Source organism: Ctenocephalides felis, unplaced genomic scaffold (assembly GCF_003426905.1).
Source record: "Ctenocephalides felis isolate EL2017-DRISC unplaced genomic scaffold, ASM342690v1 CF-g0.4_SCAFFOLD_00845, whole genome shotgun sequence".
Lineage (NCBI taxonomy): Eukaryota > Metazoa > Arthropoda > Insecta > Siphonaptera > Pulicidae > Ctenocephalides > Ctenocephalides felis.
This window is the reverse complement of record NW_020536999.1, coordinates 62,558,984-62,582,856: the sequence shown is the minus strand read 5'-3', so window position 1 is coordinate 62,582,856 and position 23,873 is coordinate 62,558,984. Positions and strand designations below refer to the sequence as shown.

The window sequence follows — 23,873 nt, the reverse complement described above, 5'->3', positions numbered from 1 at the left end:
TGACAAGAAACAAAGAGTACAAAAAGTTTTACAATGCATAAAAACTAATCACATGACAAATCTCGAAAAAGATTCAATTTTAAATATTTGTACAAAATTTCATGATCTGTTTTATTTAGAAAACGACAAACTGACATATACAAATACGATTACTCATAGTATCCCCGTCGAAAATGACGAAAAACCCATATACATAAAACCCTACAGATTACCGCACGCTCATAAAACAGAAATTCACCGACAAGTTTCACAGATGTTAGCAGACGATATTATTCAAAACTCGCAAAGTCCCTGGAATTTTCCTTTAATTATTGTCCCCAAAAAACCTGATGTTGACGGAAATAAAAAATGGAGGATTTGCGTCGATTTCCGAAAATTAAACGCAATTACAAAATCGGACGCTTTCCCATTACCAAACATCACTGACATTATTGACCAACTAGGTAACTCACGATTTTTCACGACTCTAGATTTAGCTCAAGGCTTTCATCAAATTTTACTAAATAAAACTGACCGAGAAAAAACTGCATTTTCTACTGACTTCGGACATTTTGAGTATAAACGGTTACCGTTTGGACTTAAGGGCGGACCGGCGACTTTACAGAGACTGACCAATACAGTTTTGTCGGGCATACAAGGAATTAGAACTCTAGTTTATATGGACGACATAATAGTTTACGGGAAAACACTTGAAGAACATAATACCAAGTTACTAGAAGTGCTAGAAAAATTACGACAATACAATCTAAAATTGCAACCCGATAAGTGTCATTTTTTGAAACACGAAATTACGTATTTAGGCCATATTATCGGTGCACACGGTGTGTCTCCTGATCCTGATAAAATTTCCTCAGTAAAAAACTTTCCCACTCCTTCCAATCAAAAAGAAATAAAAATATTTTTAGGATTGTCCGGTTACTACCGCAAATTTATACAAAATTACTCCCGAATTGCATTACCTCTAACCGAATTATTAAAAAAAGACGCAAAATTTAATTGGACCCAAGAGTGTGAACTTGCATTTAATGAACTTAAACAAAAACTAATAAATCCACCTTTACTCCAGTATCCCGATTTCGATCGAGAATTTTCATTAACCACGGACGCAAGCGGTTTTGCATTAGGCGCGGTTCTATCTCAAAATGTCGAAGGAAAAGATTTACCAATTGCATATGCATCGCGAACCTTGCACCCCGCAGAAAAAAATTATTCTACTATAGACAAAGAACTTTTAGCAATCGTATGGAGCATAAAACATTTCCGACCTTACCTTTATGGTAAACCATTCAAATTGTACACCGATCACATGCCCCTTATCTACCTGTACAAATGTAAAGATCCAAATTCACGACAAATGCGCTGGAGGCTTTCCTTAGAAGAATATGAATTCGATATAATTTATAAATCTGGATCATCTAATACGAATGCTGATAGTTTATCTCGCTCATTTTTTGATATTCAAGAATTAGCTTCTAATGAAAATATTTCATCTATTCCTATCGATTCTAAACCAAAATTATCTCTTCTATGCAGATGCAATTTTAATTCCGAAAATAATTTTGAAAATTTTTTAAATACTATTAAAACCTCGGTTATAATTAATAACAATATCGAGGAATCGAATGAAGTTTTTCTCACATCCCTAAAACATGAAGAATCCGCATTGATATTCGTGATAAAAAACCAAACTCCCGATGATAAATTAACTAAATATTTCGATTTTTTCCAACATAGTAACATTAATAACAATTTGGCTAATAGGAACACACGATTTTTTCAACTTAAACTACTCTCAAAAACAAATTTTTTACTCAATTGTAAATAACATGAATTCCCAGCCAACACTTGAAGATTTTTTCCATTGCCTCTTAAATCTAAAAGCTCATTTAATTCATGAAAATATTAAATCCATTGCTATTCCAGCTCCCGCACAATTTCAAAGTTTTTGCCACATACCAATAGAAAATTTTAGAATTTTATTACGATACATTTTCAGAGACACCGACATAAAATTAAAAATTTATTATGACAAAATTATTGAAAACCTAACACCGGATGAGATAAGTAAGATTTTAAACCAATTTCATAGATCACAATATACGGGAGGTCATCTGGGCCATAAAAAAACGTTCAGCAGAATACGTAGCATATACAAATGGCCAAAGATGCGAAAACAAATTAAATCATATGTAAGCAAATGTCCTGATTGTCAAAAAAATAAAGTATGTAAGAAAACAAGGCAACCTTTAGTTATAACAACAACAGCCCGCGAGCCTTTCGAAAAAATTTGTATTGATATTTGCGGCCCTTACCCCGTTTCTGACTCCGGAAATAAATATTTGTTGACATTTATATGCGACTTAACGAAATATGCAGGCGCCATCCCCATTTGTAATCAAGAAAGTTCGACAGTCGCAAATGCATTCGTTTCAGAAATTATTTTAAAATTTGGCTTTCCTAAGGAAATTCTATCTGATCAAGGCACCACGTTTACTAGCAATTTATTCAAGGACGTTTGCAAATTACTAAAAATTAAAAAGATAACAACTTCCCCGTACAGACCTGAGTCGAATGGCTCTTGTGAAAGGATCCATAGAGATTATGTTCAAAACTTGAGATCTTATATTAACAAAACCCAAACAGATTGGGACAAATGCATAAAATACGCAGTTTTTATCCATAATACAACTTACATAACGCGACAAATTACACACCTTTCGAGTTAGTTTTTGGTAGGAAAATAGAATTACCACTGTCTATAGCAAAACCTATATTTCAATATAACTACGACACTTACGTTAATGAGTTAAAATCGCGGTTATCGCACGCGAATAGTTTCGCTCGACAGAATTTACTGAGTAATAAAGAAAAAACTAAAAGTAACTATGATCAAAATTTGAACCCTGAAACCTTTGAGATCGATGAGTATGTGCTTTTGAGAGATGAAACTCCGTATCCGCGGCGATGCAAAAAACTTTTGCCCCTATGGAAAGGTCCCTTTAAAATATTAAAAACCGATAGTATAAATAGTACCATTTTGATCCATAATAAACATGTACAAGTGCACAACAACAAATTGAAAAAGTTTATACCAAACGAGTAAAGTAACATAATCTTTATCAAATTTTCTAAAAAAAAAAAAATCTTATTATTGAATTGCATTTAATTAATTTGATAAATCTCATAGAATAATGTTAATTATCACATAAATCAAATTATCAATTAAATTTTATTGATTAAATAATAATAATAAAAATAATATTTCTTTTCACAAATAAATTAAATCTAAAATATGTAATGTAAATGTAAATCTAGAATTTAAAAAAAATAGTCCAATTTATAATATTAATGTTAAGGTTTAGCTAAGTGTTTTGATTTACTAAAATATAAATAAAAATTGATGTCTTTAGTTGTTATATCCATTATGCATCAACTCATAGTTATTAAGATAATGATTTTAGTTATTAATGTACCAGTAAATTACAACCTGAAATTCGCTAATGTTATGTAATAAGCCGAGGACGGCTTAATTTTCACGATGGAGGTGTTGAGAATTGTGTTCTTTATAATTATAAATAATAGTCATAAGTAAATTCCTTTGAACGATGTATACTCCCAAGTAACGGTAAATGTTGCGAATATTTTGTACATCTGCCAGACAACCCTTAATAAAAGTTTATGATAGCTCATGTACCTTCGGCGAGCTATCATAAAACTAGAAATATTTGAAATATTTTAAAAATGTAAAAATATAAGTTAGTTAGTCCTGAACTCTTGAGCAAGCAACAACTGAAATATTATAATAAAGCGATAAATAAATTTTTGTATCTAAATAAATTCTTTGATTTCACACACTTCCCGAAGAGCTACAAATGTTCCAATTCTCGTATTCAAAAGTATTCAAAATAAAACCCTAATCTACTCAAGAATTATTAAAAATTGGTTACATTTAATTATTAATTAGTAAATTGATTACTAACGTCTCTTCAATATATATATAGATATTATATTAATGAAATAGATATTATAGTCAAATGAAATGTAAATATTATATGAAAACTGTTTTTCATAATCTCTCATACCAGGCACCTCTGTCTGACTGAGATATGAAAATAATGTATATATGTAAATAAATAAATAAAATTTCTTTTAGCTGAATGATGAGACACATCTAGTCTCGAAACGTATAAAAAATTAAAATAAATTTTCTACATTCGACGCATTGGCTGCTTTATTCATTTCAATATGTTTCAACGTCGAAAAAAAAATTATCAAGATATATATATATGTGTGTGTGTGTGATAAAGAATTTCTGAAATTTTTATATTGCCTTTATTTTTATAAGCAAGTTGCTAAACCTTCTCGGCTGCACATAATTGACAATCAACAAGAAATGAGATTTAGATTTTGGTTTAATTTAAATGACACATAATAATTTTATCATAAGTGAAACTTTCTTATGTCAATTTGATAATACATTCCTGAAGTCTTACCAAAGTCAATATAATGACGTCTGTGCCTTTTGTAGGTTAGGTTTTATGTGTAAAACGCCTGATCGAACAGCAAATACACAACATTTTGATAGTACATGATTACCAGCTTATAAGATAATAGAACCGTAACATAGGGAACTTTACATACAAATTCGTTCTAAATATTGACAAAAGCCATGCGATTGCTGTGCAGTCAAGCCATTTTCTCAAGTTGTCATATAGAAAACACAATCTAGAAACCATACAAATGTTAAACAAACCATGTTAGATAACAGGGTGTTTCTGACTCAGGTTCATAACATTCGAGTGACGTCGCAGTTTATTCATAAATCGCCTAAATGCACAGCAAATGCATGGCATTTTACATTATTCAGTACGATTCACTACCATAATGTATGGAAGTTGGAGCGTAACATGGCCTTGTCATAACATTTATTTGTTACGCGGCAGAATCGGGTCTATAGCATTTCTATTTTTATCAGATGATTAGTCTAATAGTAACTTTCAATTTTGATTTACCAAAATCTATTCAGCACAATTACCAACTGATATCATATGAACAGTTTTCAGAAAATAAATATTGTAAGCAAATACAAAGTTGATAAAATATTGCAATTGACAATTCTTAATTGGATCATATGTATATCATCATCCACATCGATCCATGAAATCCCCTCCTCCCCTATACTGAGAATTGTCTTCTACAATCGGGCTTGGTTTACCGCCTGTCCAATCCAACTATTGTATGATGGATGTACCTAGTTAGGCAAACATATGAATATGAATATTGATGCAGGGAAAAGGTTAAAGGATCCAACACGATATATCATTTTAAGTTTCTATTTGAGCGATTGCTGCGATTGTTGCTGATAACGCCTCTGTATGTGCAATTGGCAGAGATTTATTGAAGAAATTGTTTGTTTTAATTAAATACGCAAGTTAATTGGGAATTAAAACTGTTTTGTGATGTACTGCAATTAAATATTAAAGTACGAGTAACCAGTTGGTAGTACTATGATAACTACAGCTTAACAAAGGAACTGATTTGTTTTTCTATATAGAAAAGTAATTTATTTTAAAAAATGATTTAGTATAAGATGATTACAAATTTTATTTACAATATTCAATAAAACTTTGAAGCAGTTATCATTATACCCGAATTGGCATTCGATTTAGACATTCTAATAATAAGTACTACCATAATTTTGACGATGTTCCATTTGGAATAGGTGCATATATTAGTAAAAACTTCAAAGCAATATTGGAATTAATGTTTCTATTTTTCAAAACATTAACTGTTAACTCTTTTACTAAGAGCGTCAACTATAGGCGACATCCGCATGACTACCTGTGGGTTCGGGTGTCGCTTATAAAAGACCTTTCCTTCAATATTTATTATTTCTGGTGAAATTTATTGAGAATTTCCTATTGTTATTGTAACTTTTCCATTTTTTTAAATGGAACTTCTTAAGTGGAATTTTAAATTTTCAAATATATTTTCATTGATTATTGTAAAATCTTGAAATATGTTATAGTGCCAGCCCGTTCTAGTTGTGGAAAGTTTTTATTTAGCTGAAAGGGTTAATTATGAGTTATCTTGTTCAAAATATACCTAAAGTCTTTATAGAAAATCTAAAATCGTTACATTTATGTTTAAAATAAGCAGTTTATATTAATAAATACACCCTAATGTTATGAAAGGTTTTTGAATTATAAAATTAGTTCAGATTCGCAAATTGTGAAACAATTTTAATATTTCTTATTAAAAAGTAATTTGCATCATTTGCAACTTATATCTTATTAACAACTTTGAATTTTTTCTTTAATTCATTGGCCTTAATCAAGTCTAAATATTTTTTCTTTAAAGAGATTCATATAATTTTTATGCCAGAATGTTCAGTTGATTTAGAAGTTGTTTTTTTACCAATGTTGTAACATCAAACTAATTGAAACTATTTTTCTTCTCTTCTAATTTGTATGTCAAAATGGTCAGTTGGCTTAGAACAAAATTATTCCCCAATTTCTTGGGTTCAGGCTAATTTAAAATTTTCTTTCTGCAAAAGAGAGTCTTTTCATTTTTATTCTAGAATGCTCAGTTGATTTAAAACTATATTTTCCTCAGTATCTTGGCATCAATCTAGTTTGAAACTGACCTCTTACAAAAGAAGAGCAGTTAACTTATAACTATATTTTTTCTCAATTTCTTGGTTTCAATCTAGTTTAGAATTTCCCTTTTGCAAAAGATAATTTTCTATTTTTTATGCCAAAATGCTCTTTTGACTTAGCTTTTTGTTAGAGGTATATATTTTTTTCAATTCCTTGGCATCAATCTGGTTTAAACTTCTCTTTTGCAAAAGAGGATCAGTTTACTTTAAACTATTTTTTCACAATTTCTTGAATTCAAGCTGGTTCAAAAATTTTCTTTTGCAACAAAGAATCATCTAATTTTTATGTGCCAAAAATTATTGAAGCAAAAGCTTTAAAATGTCCTTTTGTCTGAAGGACCAATTTGAAAAAAAGTCAAGGGGGTTTGAAAATATTCATTTATTTTTAGAAGATCATATTTTTACATTGAAATCGTTTTTTTATTTATTCATTTTTTTATTATTTCTTATTTTATTCTATTTTCAATATTAATCAGAATACTGTATAAGTGAATAAGTCTATTTAGAAATCAGGTGTTTACCATAACTGTACAATGCAATAAACGTCAAAATAAATCACCATGATTTCCTATTAAATAATAAACATTTTACTATTTGCAACTATAAAAGAAAAATCATAAATCCATGGCGTGCAAACTATGCTCATATTACATGCCATGTTTATTCAAAAGATATCTTGCAGATCTAAATGTTAGTCAATCTTATTGGAAATTAATTTTATGACACGTATCAAATTGATAGCTGTCATTTATTTATGACAGATACAACATTCTCGGAGACAATTTCACGTTTTGTTGCGATAAATGATAAATTGAAAATAGAGATTTCTTGCTTTCCCATTAAAATTGAGTAATTATTTGTACGTCAGTATCAGCAAACATAGGAAATCTTATAGACTCATAATTAATATCATAAACCATAAAAAAGATTACAGAAACATTAAAATAAAGCTTATTATGAGAAATAATAATAAATATCTCAATAATATTGGTTTTAAGTAATATTGAATATTATAAATAGAATTTATAATTATATTGTAATGAACCATTTTTAAAAGAATTTATTTTTTATATAGTGAAACTTCAGACTCATTACAGAGCTGCTGTTAACTAGAACCAACTTTTTTATTCGTGAATAATCTTAAGATTTTCTTTTGTTTTCTGTTGTGAATGTATGTATACACTTGAAGCAGATTAATCTTTATCAATATTGGTATTCTCTGAAGATATTCTGTTTAATAGCATTAATCATAACTAGTGATGCTTAGCATTGTTGTACGTTGAGGCATATTGCTGGAACTTTCCGTACCCTAATTAAATAGTCGAGGTATGAAAATAATCAACAGAATTAAATATTTATCAAAAATAGCCATTGTTCTAAATGTGCTCAAATGATTATTAAATACTGTAAATTTTATCATTTGTATTTGAAAGATCTAACATAAGTGCTTATATTTGAGTGACGATCTTTAGGGGAAAGTCCACGAGTGGCGGACACCTAAGATTATTTATAAATAAATCTAAAAATATTTTACGAAATGTTTATTAAATTATGATTTATGTTAAATAACAAAGTTAGAAATCAAAATAAATTAACAAAACCGCAATATTTGCTAAAAAATAATTAATATTATCAATCAAACTTTGGTAACAAAAAATATGATTTTACAAAGTGGCACCTAGTACCGGACATTTCAAAATAACCAGCATTGAACACATATGTAGCCATCTCTACACTCTGGAATGTCTGCACATGTGTGTTTGACGAATATTCTTAGATATTGCAAAAAAAATCACTATTTATCGACCCTTTTTGCTGGGCCACGCCGATGCTCTCAGCATTTATCATAAGATTTTCATGGGGGTATGTAGTGACCGTTAGCACTCATACAGAACAAAATTAAATAATTAGAATAAATTACGTCAATTCGCACAATAAATATCAATATGTTTACTGTCCGGCGCTAAGGGACGACTTTGTGTCCGGTAGTAAGGGACAGACATTTTTGTTCATTTGGTGGTACCTACTAAAATTGATTAAAATATCTAATAATATTCTACCATTTTACGGATATTAATCAAGTACTACTTTTATCTTTGCATATCACACAGATACATACATACATAATAAATTTAGTAGAATCACATTCATTGATATTTAGGTGACGCCGTGATTTTGCGCCTGAAACAGCAAACGGTTGCTTCCGCCGCGGCGGTGTGCGTCACAGGCGAGGCTTGGCACGTGATCCTGTACCTGTGTGCCCCCGTGCCCTTTTCAAATAAGATTTATGCTCGCCTAAATAATACGTGTTAAATATAGTGTCCGGCATTAGGTGCCGTCCGGCGTTACGGGACTTTCCGCTATTTCTAATTGAGTATGGAAATATACGTTTTGATATTGCTTTCAAGTGTTATTGACGATTATAAATAATATTTATAATCATATTGGTACTACCAACTACATATTTAGAAAAGTATTCATTCATTTTATGAAAAAACGCAAGGTGTAGAAATTTGTCTCAATCTACGATTTTATTGTTCCAATGATGTGGAATCAATCCGCCAAAATATATGGAAATCATATTGAATACTGGAGACACTATTATAAAAGCTAAATGCTCGTGCTGAAACTGCATATTTACTCCACCATTATAAGATAATAAAGCACCTACTTTTTACATCCGTAGTTCGATTTTATCAATCGCTCATAATAATCGATTCGGCTTTCTCTTTCAAAATTTTATAAAAGCAATTGATTTCACTTTCGATGAAAATATTATGAAACCGCAAAAAATCTGATTTTACATGTAACTACTCGTATCTCGAGCAAAAAGCATTTATGCTCCAGGGTACATTTTCTTCGCCTTAGAAACACGCGATCTGCAAAACACGCATAAGTAAATGATCTAGAATTTCACCTTTGGAATCGACATAAGGCAATTTTTATATTTAGTTAAATGATTTGTTGAAATTATATCCAGTTTAGCTGAGTAAAGTATAAAGTCGTATATCTTATACAAAGTGAGTTGCCTATCCAGTTGCTTTGCTGAATGTGTTGAAGATTATGACTTGTGCAAGTTTGCCCATACATAAATTGAGTGGCTTCAAAAAATCCTTACCAAAATTTCGAAATTTCTACCGATTGTTGCAATTAACAATAATTATAAATTAATTGTTATCCAAGACAACAAAGTCCATTAAATTACGAAACACCTTTTGTTTCTGAGATAATTTTTCTATGTTTATAAAGATTTCGATCTTCGTCTAGTCAGTCAGTCAGTTTCATTCCATTCATTGATGAGAAAGTTAATAGCATTATTATATTTGGCACAGCAATTATAATGTGATTTAGTAGCGATATCAAAAAGAATACCGAAATTACAATGACTTACTTTCCCTGCTGATGGTGAATTGACTATTATAAATTGCCAAAACTCTCTCCTGGGATAGAAGATACTGGGATTGATATCAAATTTAATTGCATTTGTATTAAATCTTCACATGTAAAATTTTCATAGGCTATGTTATTATATTCACATTAACAATTTTATGGTGTATATTAGATTCACAAATCACTCTGAAATGAAATCTTACGTTTTAAGGCCTTTGATCAATTTGACGTACCTTAGATTTAGAAAACATCCCTTAAGTTTTTGGTAATAGAAATCCTTGAAAATACCTAGTCTATCTAGGAATTTAAGTGTAGCTATTAATGATTTTTATCTTTTTTATGTGCTTTATATTAGAAATCACAAAAATTTATTAATTCTATGAGACCGAAAATAGACCTTCATGAATTTTATATTATAAGTTTTTCTTATGTTTTAACTTTTTTTTCATGAAACAATAGTTTTTAAGATTTCATTGCATCTTGATCGCTATTTTAAGAAAATAAAATATATAGAAGATATCCTATATATTATTTTATTATGGAAATCTACAAGATAAACTAAAAATGAAGTGTTTTGATTGGGTGGAGTGACTAGGGCGGATGCTGAGCACGCTATTATGGAATGCAAAAAATCGGAAAAGGGTAGACAAGAACTATGGAGGGAGATTGTAAGGAAAAAAAATATTTCCCTCCCAACCAATTTTATAATATTATTGACAAAGAAAAGGATATATGGTGCACTATACAATTATATACAAGCAAATAAAATAAAAGTGTAAAGATTAAATATAAAATGAATGATGACTAATGTACTTGTATACACAGTCAACAAAAAAAAAAAAAAAAAGTGTTGTGATTAGGATTAAATCCTATGAAGTTATATTATCATCTAATCAAGTATAATCGAATTACAAGTTTTCCTTTTACCTTTTAATTAACTTAAAATAAACATTGAAAACAAATCTGCATGACTGATTTTATCATAAAATACAAAAATTTCCTAACTTTGTAAAAGATTAACTAATCCAACTTTTTAACTAAACCTTGCGACCTCGAACTCAAATATTTGACAAGTAATGGTTAAGTTCACCGAAAACAATTCCTATTATAAACTAGGTGTAAGTGGCATTTTGCCTTATGGCAATTTGCATGAATTTTCCGATATTTGTGTAAATAATCGACTTAATCAATCAAAATTGAGATTTTGCTATTAACCATCATAGCTATATTAGTAACCTTTTGTTTACTTCGAAAAGTTTTTGCTTGCACTAAATAAACAAATCAATGCGGTTTCCGATTGATCAGTTTATATTATATGTAATTGTTTTTAATTCATTTACCATATTCTGTTTTGTATTCTATTCTAAAAATGCATACATCAACGGTGATCAATACAACAAAACACAGAACGAAATATACGGAGTTAGTGCGACTCATTATACAACTTAATGCATTTTTACAATTTATCATACAAAATTTCATCAAAATCGTCCAAAATAATTTTTATCAATTAGTTTCTGAGAAACGGTTTAATCGTTTTTTCCAGAAACTTATTAGCACAATTACCAATTAATATCTTTAGGACAGTTTTTGAACTTACAAAATCGGCCCAGAGTTTTTTGCGAAAATGTAAACAAAATTTTTTGCACTTATCTGGTAATTATAAAGAAACTGCTCCTCTGATCCTCGTTCAAATAAACAATGTAAGTGCTTATCGAATTTAATCAAATGGATTTAGAGTTTATGAAATCAGTGTATCAGTTTTTGAAAAAATTATGATGAAAGGTCAAATTTTGGCTCACGTACACAAACATACTTTTTTCCCAATGTTGGTTCCAAATGTTTCAGAATGCCTTGAAAAATAGAGATAGATAGAGAAAACATTAAAGTTAGCAATCGAATTTTCTAGTCAAAACAAATTCTTTGAAAGAGGTAACAATAATAAGTTGCAAAGAAAATATTCTAAAGACCGAAAGATCAAGATAATTGGTTCACCATATTATCTGAAATGTTGCTAATGGCCTTGTAGTTAGAATTATCGTCGTATCTCATATCTGGTATATTTTTAAAACTAAGTTAGAAGTGTCAAATTGTTTACAATATAAGATAATTCAACAAAAAATAAAATCCTCTATTTCATTATAAAACGGTTCTTTCGATCGAATTGCCATCAAAGTTGTTATCTTATAATATCTTTCACCGATTTCACCTATACGTCGCAGATGATTAGTTCCAGGTTGATTAGTTATGCACGTCTAATTAATGGTGCAAGTGCAATGATCTTGAGCAAGTGTAGAGCAAGTTGTAATTTAAATCATTAACTTGAATTATTCATGTCGTTTCATCAGTTTTATTATTATTTTATGATTTATAGTTAGAGATGGATTCTTTGTATCCTGCTATTTATATACAGTTTTTAAAATTTTTAACTTTCTGTAGGATGAGTTATAGTAATCACAAAAAAATCGACTAGTGGGGCGCGTGGCATCCCCACAAATTGCTGGAACTTCCCATACTATAATTAAACAATCCAAGAGTAAAAATAATCGGTCAACAAAAATGTCTATGAATAAATATTATAAAAACTAAAATTTTCATTAACTTATTAGATTAGACGACGTTGTTTATATATGTTTGAATGAAATATACAGTCGGTCAAGTAAGAGCGTGGCAGACTTTAACGACAGTTAATGAAAGATTTCGGTCTAGTTCTTTCGTGAGCCAATAAAGTGAAGCTTTGTCCTTGATGCATTGTCAAAAAAGGTTTAGTTGCAGTTGATCTTTTGAGAAAAAATTACGTTAAACGCCATGAGTGTCAAGTTACGCGTCGCGCTACGAGGCTGCGCCCTTTTGCATGCACCTGAAAGGTACCCAAATATAGCAATCAGCTGCTGCTAAATATATGAGAAAGTTGAAGGCATTTGTACAGAATTCGATACACCTATATAAAGTTGCTAAAAAGGTCGATGATTTATCAGAACGTGATTCAAATGAAAAAGAAGAAAAAAGGACAGTGAATGGGTATTTGCGGAATCCTGCTTTAACACTGCAGCAAGGACGAGCAAAATTAATGGCAAAATGTTTAGAAATATCTACTGAAAAATCTACAAAACTATCTGAACCTTTCTTCGTATTCATGATCTGAAATGGCGCAACACAACGGGGAAGCCTCTGACGACTGAAAAACATGTGCTTCTTTTCCGCTTGAGCACATGAAAATATTGTTAGAGATTTTGAAAATGTCATTTTCACTGATGAAAGTTCTATATGAGCACGTACTGCCCTCGTCGAGCCGTTAAATTAAAATACGAGCCGTCGGACTCCGTTAAAATTAAAATAATCCGTTAAATTAGTAAAAAGCAGGCGTTGGAGATGCCAGCCAATTGTCGATAAGCCAATTGCATATAAACAAAATCTAAAAGCGGACTCATTGTTAGAATGAACATATTTTATTTCTAATGCATCAATTTTTCGTTCGCGAAATATATACACTGAATTAACAATTTTAAATAGTTCATGTAGTATCAATTATACAAACATAAAAAGGATTAAAAAAAAATTTAAAAAATCTTGACTTTCTTATCATTTTGACGCGCCAACCAACTGATGTCTAGGATTTAATCGGAATTTCTGCACTTTTTGCTCTGTATCTACGAAACGGCTCGACCTGCCTTTGCCAAAAACTAATCAGCACGTCTCCACATCAATACGAATCGAATGTTTTTTGAATCATTCAAATCGGCTGATTTGTTCTCTCAGAACTTGCCATTTTTTGCACTTTTTGCTTTGAGTCTTCGAAACGGCTGAAACTGCCTTTACCAAAAATTAAACAGCACGTCTCCTTATCAATGCGAATTGAATTTTTTTGAAATATTCAAATCGGTTGATCCGTGTTCCCGAAATTGTCGACGAAAATTTGTATCCGCGCACATACACACAACACATTCACATACACACACACTCACATCTTTTTTTTTTCTAAGGTATGCCAAAACATTCAGAAACCTTTAAAACGTAAACATATATAAAAAATGAAAATTTTACATATCTTTACGTTTCAGGACTTTCTGAATATTTTGGCATATCTTGGAAAAAATTGACGTATGTGCGTGTGTGTGTTATATGTAAGTATGCAAAAATGTAGTATGAATGTGTGAATTTAATTTCGTCTACGGTTGGGGTGTACAGATCAACCGATTTGATTAAAAAAAACATTCGATTTGTATTGACTGGGAGACGTGTGATTAGTTTTGGGCAAAGGCAAGTCCAGCCATTTCGAAGATACGGAGCAAAAATCGATGTGTGTGTATTTATTTTTCTTCTATTTTTCTATTTATTAATCTTCGTACAAATGTCGTTGAGTTTATATAAATTGCCTAATATTTATAGTTTTATTTTGATTATTTTATAAACGTTTTTAAGTTTATACAAATATTAGGCATTTTAATTATCTTATGATTTTGCTATATAATATGGTCTACTAAATATATTATCCCGTCATCAATTTTAATAAAAAAAATAGTTTTAGAAAGGTATTTTTATCGGTTTCTAAGTTTTTTCATCGGTTATAAATATTAATGTAAAATTGTTTTAAAATTTGCTCGAATAATACTAGTTTTTCTAACTAGCGATATAATTAAACATATTTAATTACGAATTTAATTTCACATAACATAATTGTTTTAATTTACGCAATTATGAGGAGCTTTGTAGTTGTATAGCTACCACTTTTGCTAAAAACTCATTCCCTTTCAAGACATCATACCACAAAGTATTTTTTCAAAGCTTTCTTAATATCTAGAAATTCTTGCAACTTAATCTTCCTAAAACTGGATTTGAATTTGGAAGATTATAATTCCAGCCTAGAATCTACCACTTTTGCAATAAATTCCTTCTTTCAAAATATCATAATATAAAATGTTTTTTCAAAGCTTTTTCAATATCCGGAAGTTCTTGCAACTTGGTTACTATTGTATGTAATAAAGGAGCACCAATTATTACAAAATCTATAAGAATGACTATTTTGAGAGCTATTTAGCAATTGTTTTACTTCACGTACTATGAACAATTATTTGCATATTTATCTAATTATAAGTAGGTTACTAACCTCTGCCTCGATGACCATTCTCTTTTGTCTTAAGTGAGTTTGTTCAACAATCGTAATTCCGTCTTACAGTTATAAAATTCATATTACATCAATTTCTCAAGCGTTGCGTGCTTAAGTTAAACATTACCTCTTCTCTAAAAAGTCCGGAGAAACTCGCACTATTCTACGAATTTATTCTTTACCATTATCCTAAATGCTTGTAGTAGATTTAGTGGATTATTACCAATCGTTAAGTCTTACACAATTTCGAAGGAAATAATAGATAATGATAGAAAATCATGGATTCAAATAAATGCTAGAGAGTGCAGAAGAGTTATGCAACAAATGCGCGACCGACGTCAACGGGAAGCTCGACTTCGTCCAGGATACAATTTAAGGTTTCGTAATAATAAGACGCAGAGTTCAAGTGCATTTATTATAGAATAGTTGGGGAGCTTTGCAGATTTTGGATTTTTGGGTATGATAATGGTGTATTATGCGCCAAGGCAGGGTAAGTTGATGCAGAAGGTTTTCTGTTACTTTGGACAACGTACTACAAAATGTATTTAGAAGCAATATTTGTAGTCTGCGTTGTAGTTTCTATAGATACAACTGTTGGTTTCTTTGTTTAAATCCGCTCCAAAACCATTTCAATCTATTTGAGAAATGGAACAAATCCTGGAGATTTGAAATGAATAGTTTGAAGTCAGTAGATGTAGCATTTAAACTTAGAAGAGAGACCTGCCCACCAGTAAAAATTGGGAACACTCAAGTACCTCAAGAAGACGAGGTGTGAAATATCTCGGCATATACCTCGATAGAAAACTTAATTGGCGAATCCATATAAAAAAGAGGCAACAGTTCGACATAAAAACCAAAAAGTTTTATTACTTATTATGGACTAAATCCAAGCTAAACTGATTCAATAAAATCAATAAAATATCTTTCAAGCCAATTTGGTGCTATGGAATACAATTATGGGGTACTGCGCCTAATACTAATATAAAAATAATACAAAAATTTCAGAACAAATTTCTGAAACTTGCCTTGGGAACATCAAAATATGTCCCTAACTGGCTGTTTCATCTTGACGAGATCATAAACGATGTAATAGCAAAAACAACGCATAAATATAGAAACGAGCTCAACAGTCATCCAAATTCACCTGCAAACACCTTACTAACAGAAAATAATAGCCGTAGACTAAAGAGAAAATAGCCGCTCGATTTAAGTCATCAATTTTTCTGATGAAGATTGAAATAGCTTCGTTATTATTTATAAGAAAATAGTTACGTTTATATTATTATCATTAATATATTGTTAATATTATTTATAACGAATGTAAAAACAACTATTGAGTTGCTTTTCCAACATTTCACTATAATACATAATGTCTCTATTACGGCTGATAATTGTAAATCAACAAATTTACTAAATGCCCTTAACTGGGCAGTTGTAAATATAGTAGTGAATAAAAAAAATGTGGGAGTAATATTTTCATCTTGAAGTAATTTGTAGACGCGGAAAAAAAACAAGGTATTATTAATAGAAATTTTACATCTCCTTTTTTGATACAATTATTTTACTGCCATATTAAAATTTAAGTTCTCTAAAGTAGATCTCGTAAAAGACGTCATACAGTTTCTTTTTTTTTTAGTTTTTCAATTTGTTGACTATGCTAGTAAGATTTTTTTATTGAGAATTATCACCAATTAAGACTTTATATCACATCTTCCAAGAATAAATTGTCTCAAATGCGGAAAGTTTTTCAGAAGTTTCTTTCGGAGTTTATTCTTGCCTCAGAAGTTTTATTTTAGAACATGATATTTTTATAAAAACAGACTTACAAAGGGTGTCTATATTTTTGTACATATATGCTTATATTAGAAAATCCTACAATTTATTTGATGAACCTTAAGCTCGTTATTCAAGTTGAAAGCAAATGATGCACTTTATATTTTTATTTATATAGTTGTAAAATTCTTGTATTTTATTATATTTTTATCAAGGTTGTTAGATATGTATATATTTTCGAAATCTATATTGTTTGAGAGATAATATATTATTTTTGCAAAAACCTTACTGAAAGATTTTATTATTTTCTCGTTTATATTATCCATAATATAATTGATTTTTAATTTTTTCTAAGGTCTCGAAATTTGAAAAATTTTATGATTGGCTGCTTGCTATGAAGAACATCAGAACACATAACTCATAATAAAGCAAATGTACTATGTTCAGTAGAAATTCCAGTTAATTCCCAATTATAGAAATATATTTTTTACTGTTTTTGTAAAATTTGCCATCTGTTTTTTTTACCCCATAGTTGTGATAAATTGGGACTGCCAGGGGGGCAAGGAAATAAGGCAAATGTCCTATTTTTAATTCAATAGAGATTTTATGAAATAATATGCTCATTTATTCATTCATTCATCATTCAACCAATGCAGCATATAAATTTATATTTTATATAATCCTGATCTGGTATTTCGACAGAAATATTCCTTAACAAATTTGGAATAACTTTATTATTTATCTTTTGTGAAATTGTTTTTTTTAACTGAATTTACACTTTTTTATTTACTATTTTTTATTGTTTACATCTTTGCCAGGGTAAATGCTCAGTTGGTCTTTTTTACACCATCCAAATGCAAGCTGAAGTAATAAAGGTTATGCATGAAAATTGTTGAATCTAACTTAAAATTAACAATACATCTTATGATACAATTAAATAACGTACTTACAATTCATATTAAATAACGTACTTACAATTCATATTAAAGTTTCGTAAACTAAACAACAGTGCTCACAACTAAAAAAAACAACAACGAAAGAACATACTTTTGTTATAAATTTCCAGACATGGCCCTTTATCTCCTAATACCGACGTTGCTTGATTTGAGGTGATGTTTGATTACACATCTTTTGCCCTCTGCTTTCAAATTTTGTTTTTGAAACATTCCTTTCTTACTTGTTTTTGAGATATCGGTGGTAGACATTATAATCCCCGGACATAATACACACATATTTCTATATTAGATTCTCTGGCAATCCCACAAATGCATAATTGCACATCTATTTAGGAGCCAATTCTGCGGTTACACTGCCTTGTTATGGAAATGCTATATTATATTTCTTCTCTAAAACGGCCACGCTGCACGAATGCTTAGAAAAAGAGTTCAAAAATTTCAAAATATTAAAAAATCGAATCTTTCAATAGTAATCTTTTTTATAGATTAGATACCCAGACAAACACATCTATGCACCAATGCAACTAATTTATTTAGATTGCTTAGAATGATAAGAAGATCTGGATACATAGATATTTTTTTCTAATTATTGATTCCATTTTTTTGGTTTTGTGTAATTTACCACGTCTGAAGTGAATTATGATAGATAGAATATAAAGATTTGTCATATAAAAAAGTAAAAAATTTTACCCACCGACCCTTGTCCTAAGAGTGGAGCGCGAGCTGGCCCGTTAGTGGTATGCCTAGTGGTTCGCAAGTGCTAATTAGACGCAGTCAACGGGGGCGTCGTCGATACTAAAGCGGTCGATCAACCCTGCAAACTAACACACCAACGAATTAGACGCACGATATACTTTTTCTACATGGCAAATTAGCCCAGTCATTTGGTGCAAAAAAATGCTGTTGCCTAAAGAGTTTTCCGAAAGTTTTGAAAATTAGTGATTTTATAGATTTTGATGTGATCTTTACGAATTTCAACTTTGCCACCTCGAATTTTTGCCGCTGCCGCCGCTATATTGGAAAAATTGCGTCAAAAATCAGTTTTTCAACGATATCTCCTTTCTGACTCATGTTACATTAAAATAACTAAACTAGATTTATTCAATAACGTTTTTTTCTGTGAAGTAGTTTTAGTGTACGTGCGTTGCAAAGTTTCTGCTGCTCGCCCCACCATCGGATATTTAGCCGCTCTTTGTACTTGAACGCATTCTCTCTAATAAATAAATAATTTCAATAATGAATTAAGCTTTTCTGCTCAGGTCTGGCCTAGAAATAACATAAATTAATTATTTTTGTTGTTCATTTTTATTTTTGCCGATGATTGAACATTTTAAACCATTAAATGTGTAATTTAATGCAAATATGAAATTGTTTGTATGAATAGTTCTGACTATTGATTTGATTGATTGATTTGACTATTGACCTCAGTCCTTCTAAAAGTTTTCCTTTATTGTCCTTTCTTTGAGCACTTGATTTACGCAAAGTCTCCAATCCTCTTTCTTTCACTTCAATCACTTCAGTTTTTCGCAATGGAGTTTCACAAATAAAATAATTAATGTTATTAGTAGTCATGGCTTCAAAAATGCAAGTAACACTAGCGTACGGAATGATAAAAATATACTGACGTCTAGAAAAAATACTTCTATTGATTCTGAACTAGGGTTTGTCGGTTTTCAGAAACCGGTTTTTTAGTGAAAAAAGTCGGTTTTCACTGTATAAATGGAAAATGACAAATATAGCCAAATATAAAAGATACAGGATTAAGCTAACTTGATCCAATTTAATTATTGTAATTACCCATTGTAGTATTTACTATTTATTGTTATATTTAATTAATGTAAATAACTCAGAATATAATTAGTTTTCTGATTATTATTAATATAAGAAATAAAAAAAACTTCAATAACCCAAACAGAAGTTAATATTATGATTTTTATGCCTTTTGGAGGTTAGGTTTTAGGTGTGAAATGCTTGATCGACAAACAAATGCATTACTTTTCGACATTTTGTAATTACCAATTCATATGATTTGAAATTCATAAGGACATAATACGCGATTTTATTTGCACTACAAATAATTTAATAATAGTTATTAATGCTAACGCAACAATGAAACTTGAAATTACTTAATTGTAACTTGCATTAAATTACACTAATTCTTTTCATTATTTTAATTTAGTAAACCTATTTTTCATTACTTACAAGTAGAAGGATATATATTGAACCCCATTGCATTTTTTTCGAAAGTTTTGTTTACCATTTATTTAACAAACATACTTCTAGAACTTCTCTTGAACAAAAACAAAAATTATAATTTCGTATATAGTAAAATTATAAGCATCGCATTTTTCCAAAGGTATTGGTTCGTCGAATTATGCTCGCGTACACTTTAATTAAAAATGATAAATTACTATTTGACAAAAAGCATGCGAAAATATATATTATTACAAGAAATAAAAAAACAATGTAAATGTTTCGCCAATTAGAAAGCCACACAAATACAAAGCGTCCAGATGAATTACTTTTAATTCGAAATTTAATGAGCATTTCAACAAAAAATTAACAAATATTACTGCAAAGCATTTGTCATTGAGATAAGAATGGCTATTGTTGTTATTTATGAACAATTCAACATTCTGATAGATTGTAATTATTTAAGGAATTTTATATAATCTATGAAATGCTTTGCATATTAGTGTTTCAAATTCTTAACCTGGAACAACTTAGACTTAAACTTAGAGAGAAATCATTTGAAATATTTTTATAATGTTTAGATACATTGAAGATTTAATGTTGATTTTTTTGAGACTTTATGAATAGTTGTATTATAGTTACATGTTATTTTATGTCCAGTTTAGTTAATTACAACGTGCTAGAAAATGAATTCTTTGATTTGTCAGAGATTTTTGACTTTGAAGGTATGAATACTGGTGATTATTAAAAATCAAATTATACTCTATAATAGTTTAGGTGATTTTAATCTATATTTAATTATTTGCGTGTAACTTCACTACACTTAGTTCATAGCTGCTTAATTGAAATCATTCTAACTGACTTCTATCTAATTTTATTTATTTCATTTTGATGAATTATAATTTAAAATCAATTTATTTTCTACATTTAATTTACTCAGATCTGGAATGAATTACTGTTACTAATGTAAAATTCAAAATAAATTATACCATCGCGCAGACAACTAATTTTAAAAACTTTGTGAATTTAGAAGTCCGTTTAGATTTATTCGTTTCTGAAGTTACTTAACGGTTTAAATATATCATTATTTTGTACTATTAAATGTTCTTTCGCCATTATTTTTTTTAAATATTTTTACTACTCAAAATGATATGTATTATCTATATATTTTTCAGCTCAATTTAAATGATAATCTGTATCAATAATTATAGAATTAAATATCCTTTTAATGAACTGGATTTTCGATATTTGTCTAGTCACGAATGCGAATTTACTATTAAATTTAAAATATTTTTTTAATATTTTTAAACTCTGTAATTAGCTATATCACAACTTTGTTGATAAAATTAATTTTCACAAGTGTGAGTAGAAACATCAAATAATGTTTACATTTCTGAGTTTCGTTTTAAAATGTGTAATGATTAATTACGCCGCGGCGCTTCGTTATCTCGAAAAAAAACAAAAATAGCAAATTTTTTGATAATTTTGAATAATGTTATAAAAAATCAAAATTTTCAAAACAAAACTCAAGCACCAGGTTTTCTGAACATTTTCGCATACCTTAAAAAAATGGATGTGTGTATGCTTGGATACAATTTTTCGTTCATGGGAGCGAAGTTACGGGTGCACGGATCAACCGATTTGGATGATTTATAAAGGATTCGATTCGTATTGTGGGGGAGATGTGCTGAGTAGTTTCTGGCAAAGACAGGTCCATCTGTTCTGGATATACGCAAAAGCGCAAAAACAAAGGTGCTTACGGAGATACGAAGCAAATAGTGTCAAGAATAGCAGTTCGAGAGAACGGCGCATCCGATTAGAGTGATTCAAAAAGCATATTGCTCTTGTGTCGACGATGTTTATTATGTTTTTCTTCTTGTAGATAAACATTAATAAAGATAATGGCCCAAATATAACCACTTATATTATATTAGATTTATAGCAACTATTTTAAAATATTTAAAACAATTGTTATTAATCATTGATAAATTTCTATTGATGATTGATTTTTTTCGCGAATGTTTGATTACATTACGGGATGTTCCATCAACTTGCCTTATTTTAATTTTTGTTAATAATTTTTTTTATATTTTTAGACACCATCGTGGGCCTGTTCCCAATCTGACCACGAAGAAGAACCTTTGCCAAAACAGGCGAGACTCAGCACAGATTTTAAACGAAATTCACTGAGGGCGCAGTCGGATACGAGTGATGTAAGTTCTTTAGATTTTTGATTAATTTATTTTGAGATTTATAGATTTATTAATGTTGAAAAATGTTGCGTGTCATTCTTTTAAAAAGATCCGCCATTCGCCAGTTTGACAAAAAATCACGAAATATCACGTTGAGGAGGGGGTTATAGTAAGATATCATTTGTATTTATTTTTTACCTGATTTTTTTTAAATTCCAAACATTTTCAAAAAAATAAAAAAATGTTCCATTTTTTTTCGTAACTACTCGTAAAAATACACGTGATGTTTGTTGGGAAAGGGGGGGAGGGTAATTTTGAATATTAGCACGTATCACCAAGGGGGGAGGGGGTCCAAAAATACTTAAAAAATCGATCAAGTGATTAATGGATGCTCCCTTAGGATTTACGAAATAATAGCTACTTCTTTCAACCAACGCAAAATAAAAAATTTTTGGCACATTTTTTACAAAGTTTACTATACATATAACCCTGAACTAATGTTTCGTCAGAAAATAAATAAATTTATTTCTTATATAATTGCTTTTCTAACTGAATGCATATTATTATTTACATTTTTTTATTGTTTTCACACCGTTGCCAGGGTAAAAATTCTATTTGGTCCTTTTTACTCCACCCACATGTAAGCTAAAAAATAGTTAAGTTAATGTTCTATCAATAATTGAAATTAGCAATATATCTTATAAAGCAATCAAATAACGTATACTTCTAAATTATATTAAGGTCTGGAAAACTAAACAACAGTACTCAAAAAACTTACAACGAAAAAAAAATACTTTTATTTAGATTTTCAAACATTGCCTTTTTTATATTCTGATAGCGACGTCATAAGAATCAAGGTGCTGACTGATTATACATCTTCTTTCTTGTACTTTCAAATATTGTTGTTAAAAAATTTATAACTTTACTTATGTTTGATTTATAGGTGGTGGACCCTATATATTATTTATATATATTTTAGCTCAATTTCATCGATAAACCTCACAAAAAGAAATTATTGAGAGAAAAATACTATTGTACAGATGGCATTTTCCCTTTGAGAAAAATTCCTCGTGATGCAATCGAAAAGTACTTTATATTATATATCTCGATTAAATCAAAATATTTCACTTTCCCACAATGTGGTTTATTATTTTGCCTGGAACAAATTATTGTTATTCTTCAGAATTCGCGCCCAGCCTACAATAAATCATATTATGCAACATTATTCTTTGAACAGCAAACTTGAGCAATAGTTAAGATGATTTGCTTTTCAATTATAATTATGTTTTTATTTTGATAATAACAGATGTTTAATATCAAGTATGAATAGATTTATGTATTTATAAGTATTATTTGATTTGTTGAAGTGGTTTTAGCACGTGAATCGTAATCATAATAGAGGTTGCAATCAAATTATAAGGAGAAATCTACATATGGTTTATACTAAGGTTGTATGATATGATTATTGTTACACGAATAATAATAATATTTTTTTGTCCAAATGCGTGGAAATAATCTATAATTCGTAGAAATTTTACTTTCTAAATTATTGTGTTTTTTATTGCATTTGTTCGAAGAATGAGAAATATTGAACGCTGTCTATA

General features: G+C 29.6%; 1 protein-coding gene across 1 annotated transcript in view; it reads left to right on the top strand.

The window, feature by feature from the left end:
• LOC113372353 overlaps nt 1-23,873 on the top strand; it is a gene marked incomplete at both ends in the record, with an annotated part of 142,040 nt that overhangs the window by 70,229 nt on the left and 47,938 nt on the right. Inside the window, 1 exon segment of the mRNA XM_026612679.1 lies at nt 22,174-22,290. Coding sequence (XP_026468464.1) covers nt 22,174-22,290 — 117 coding nt within the window.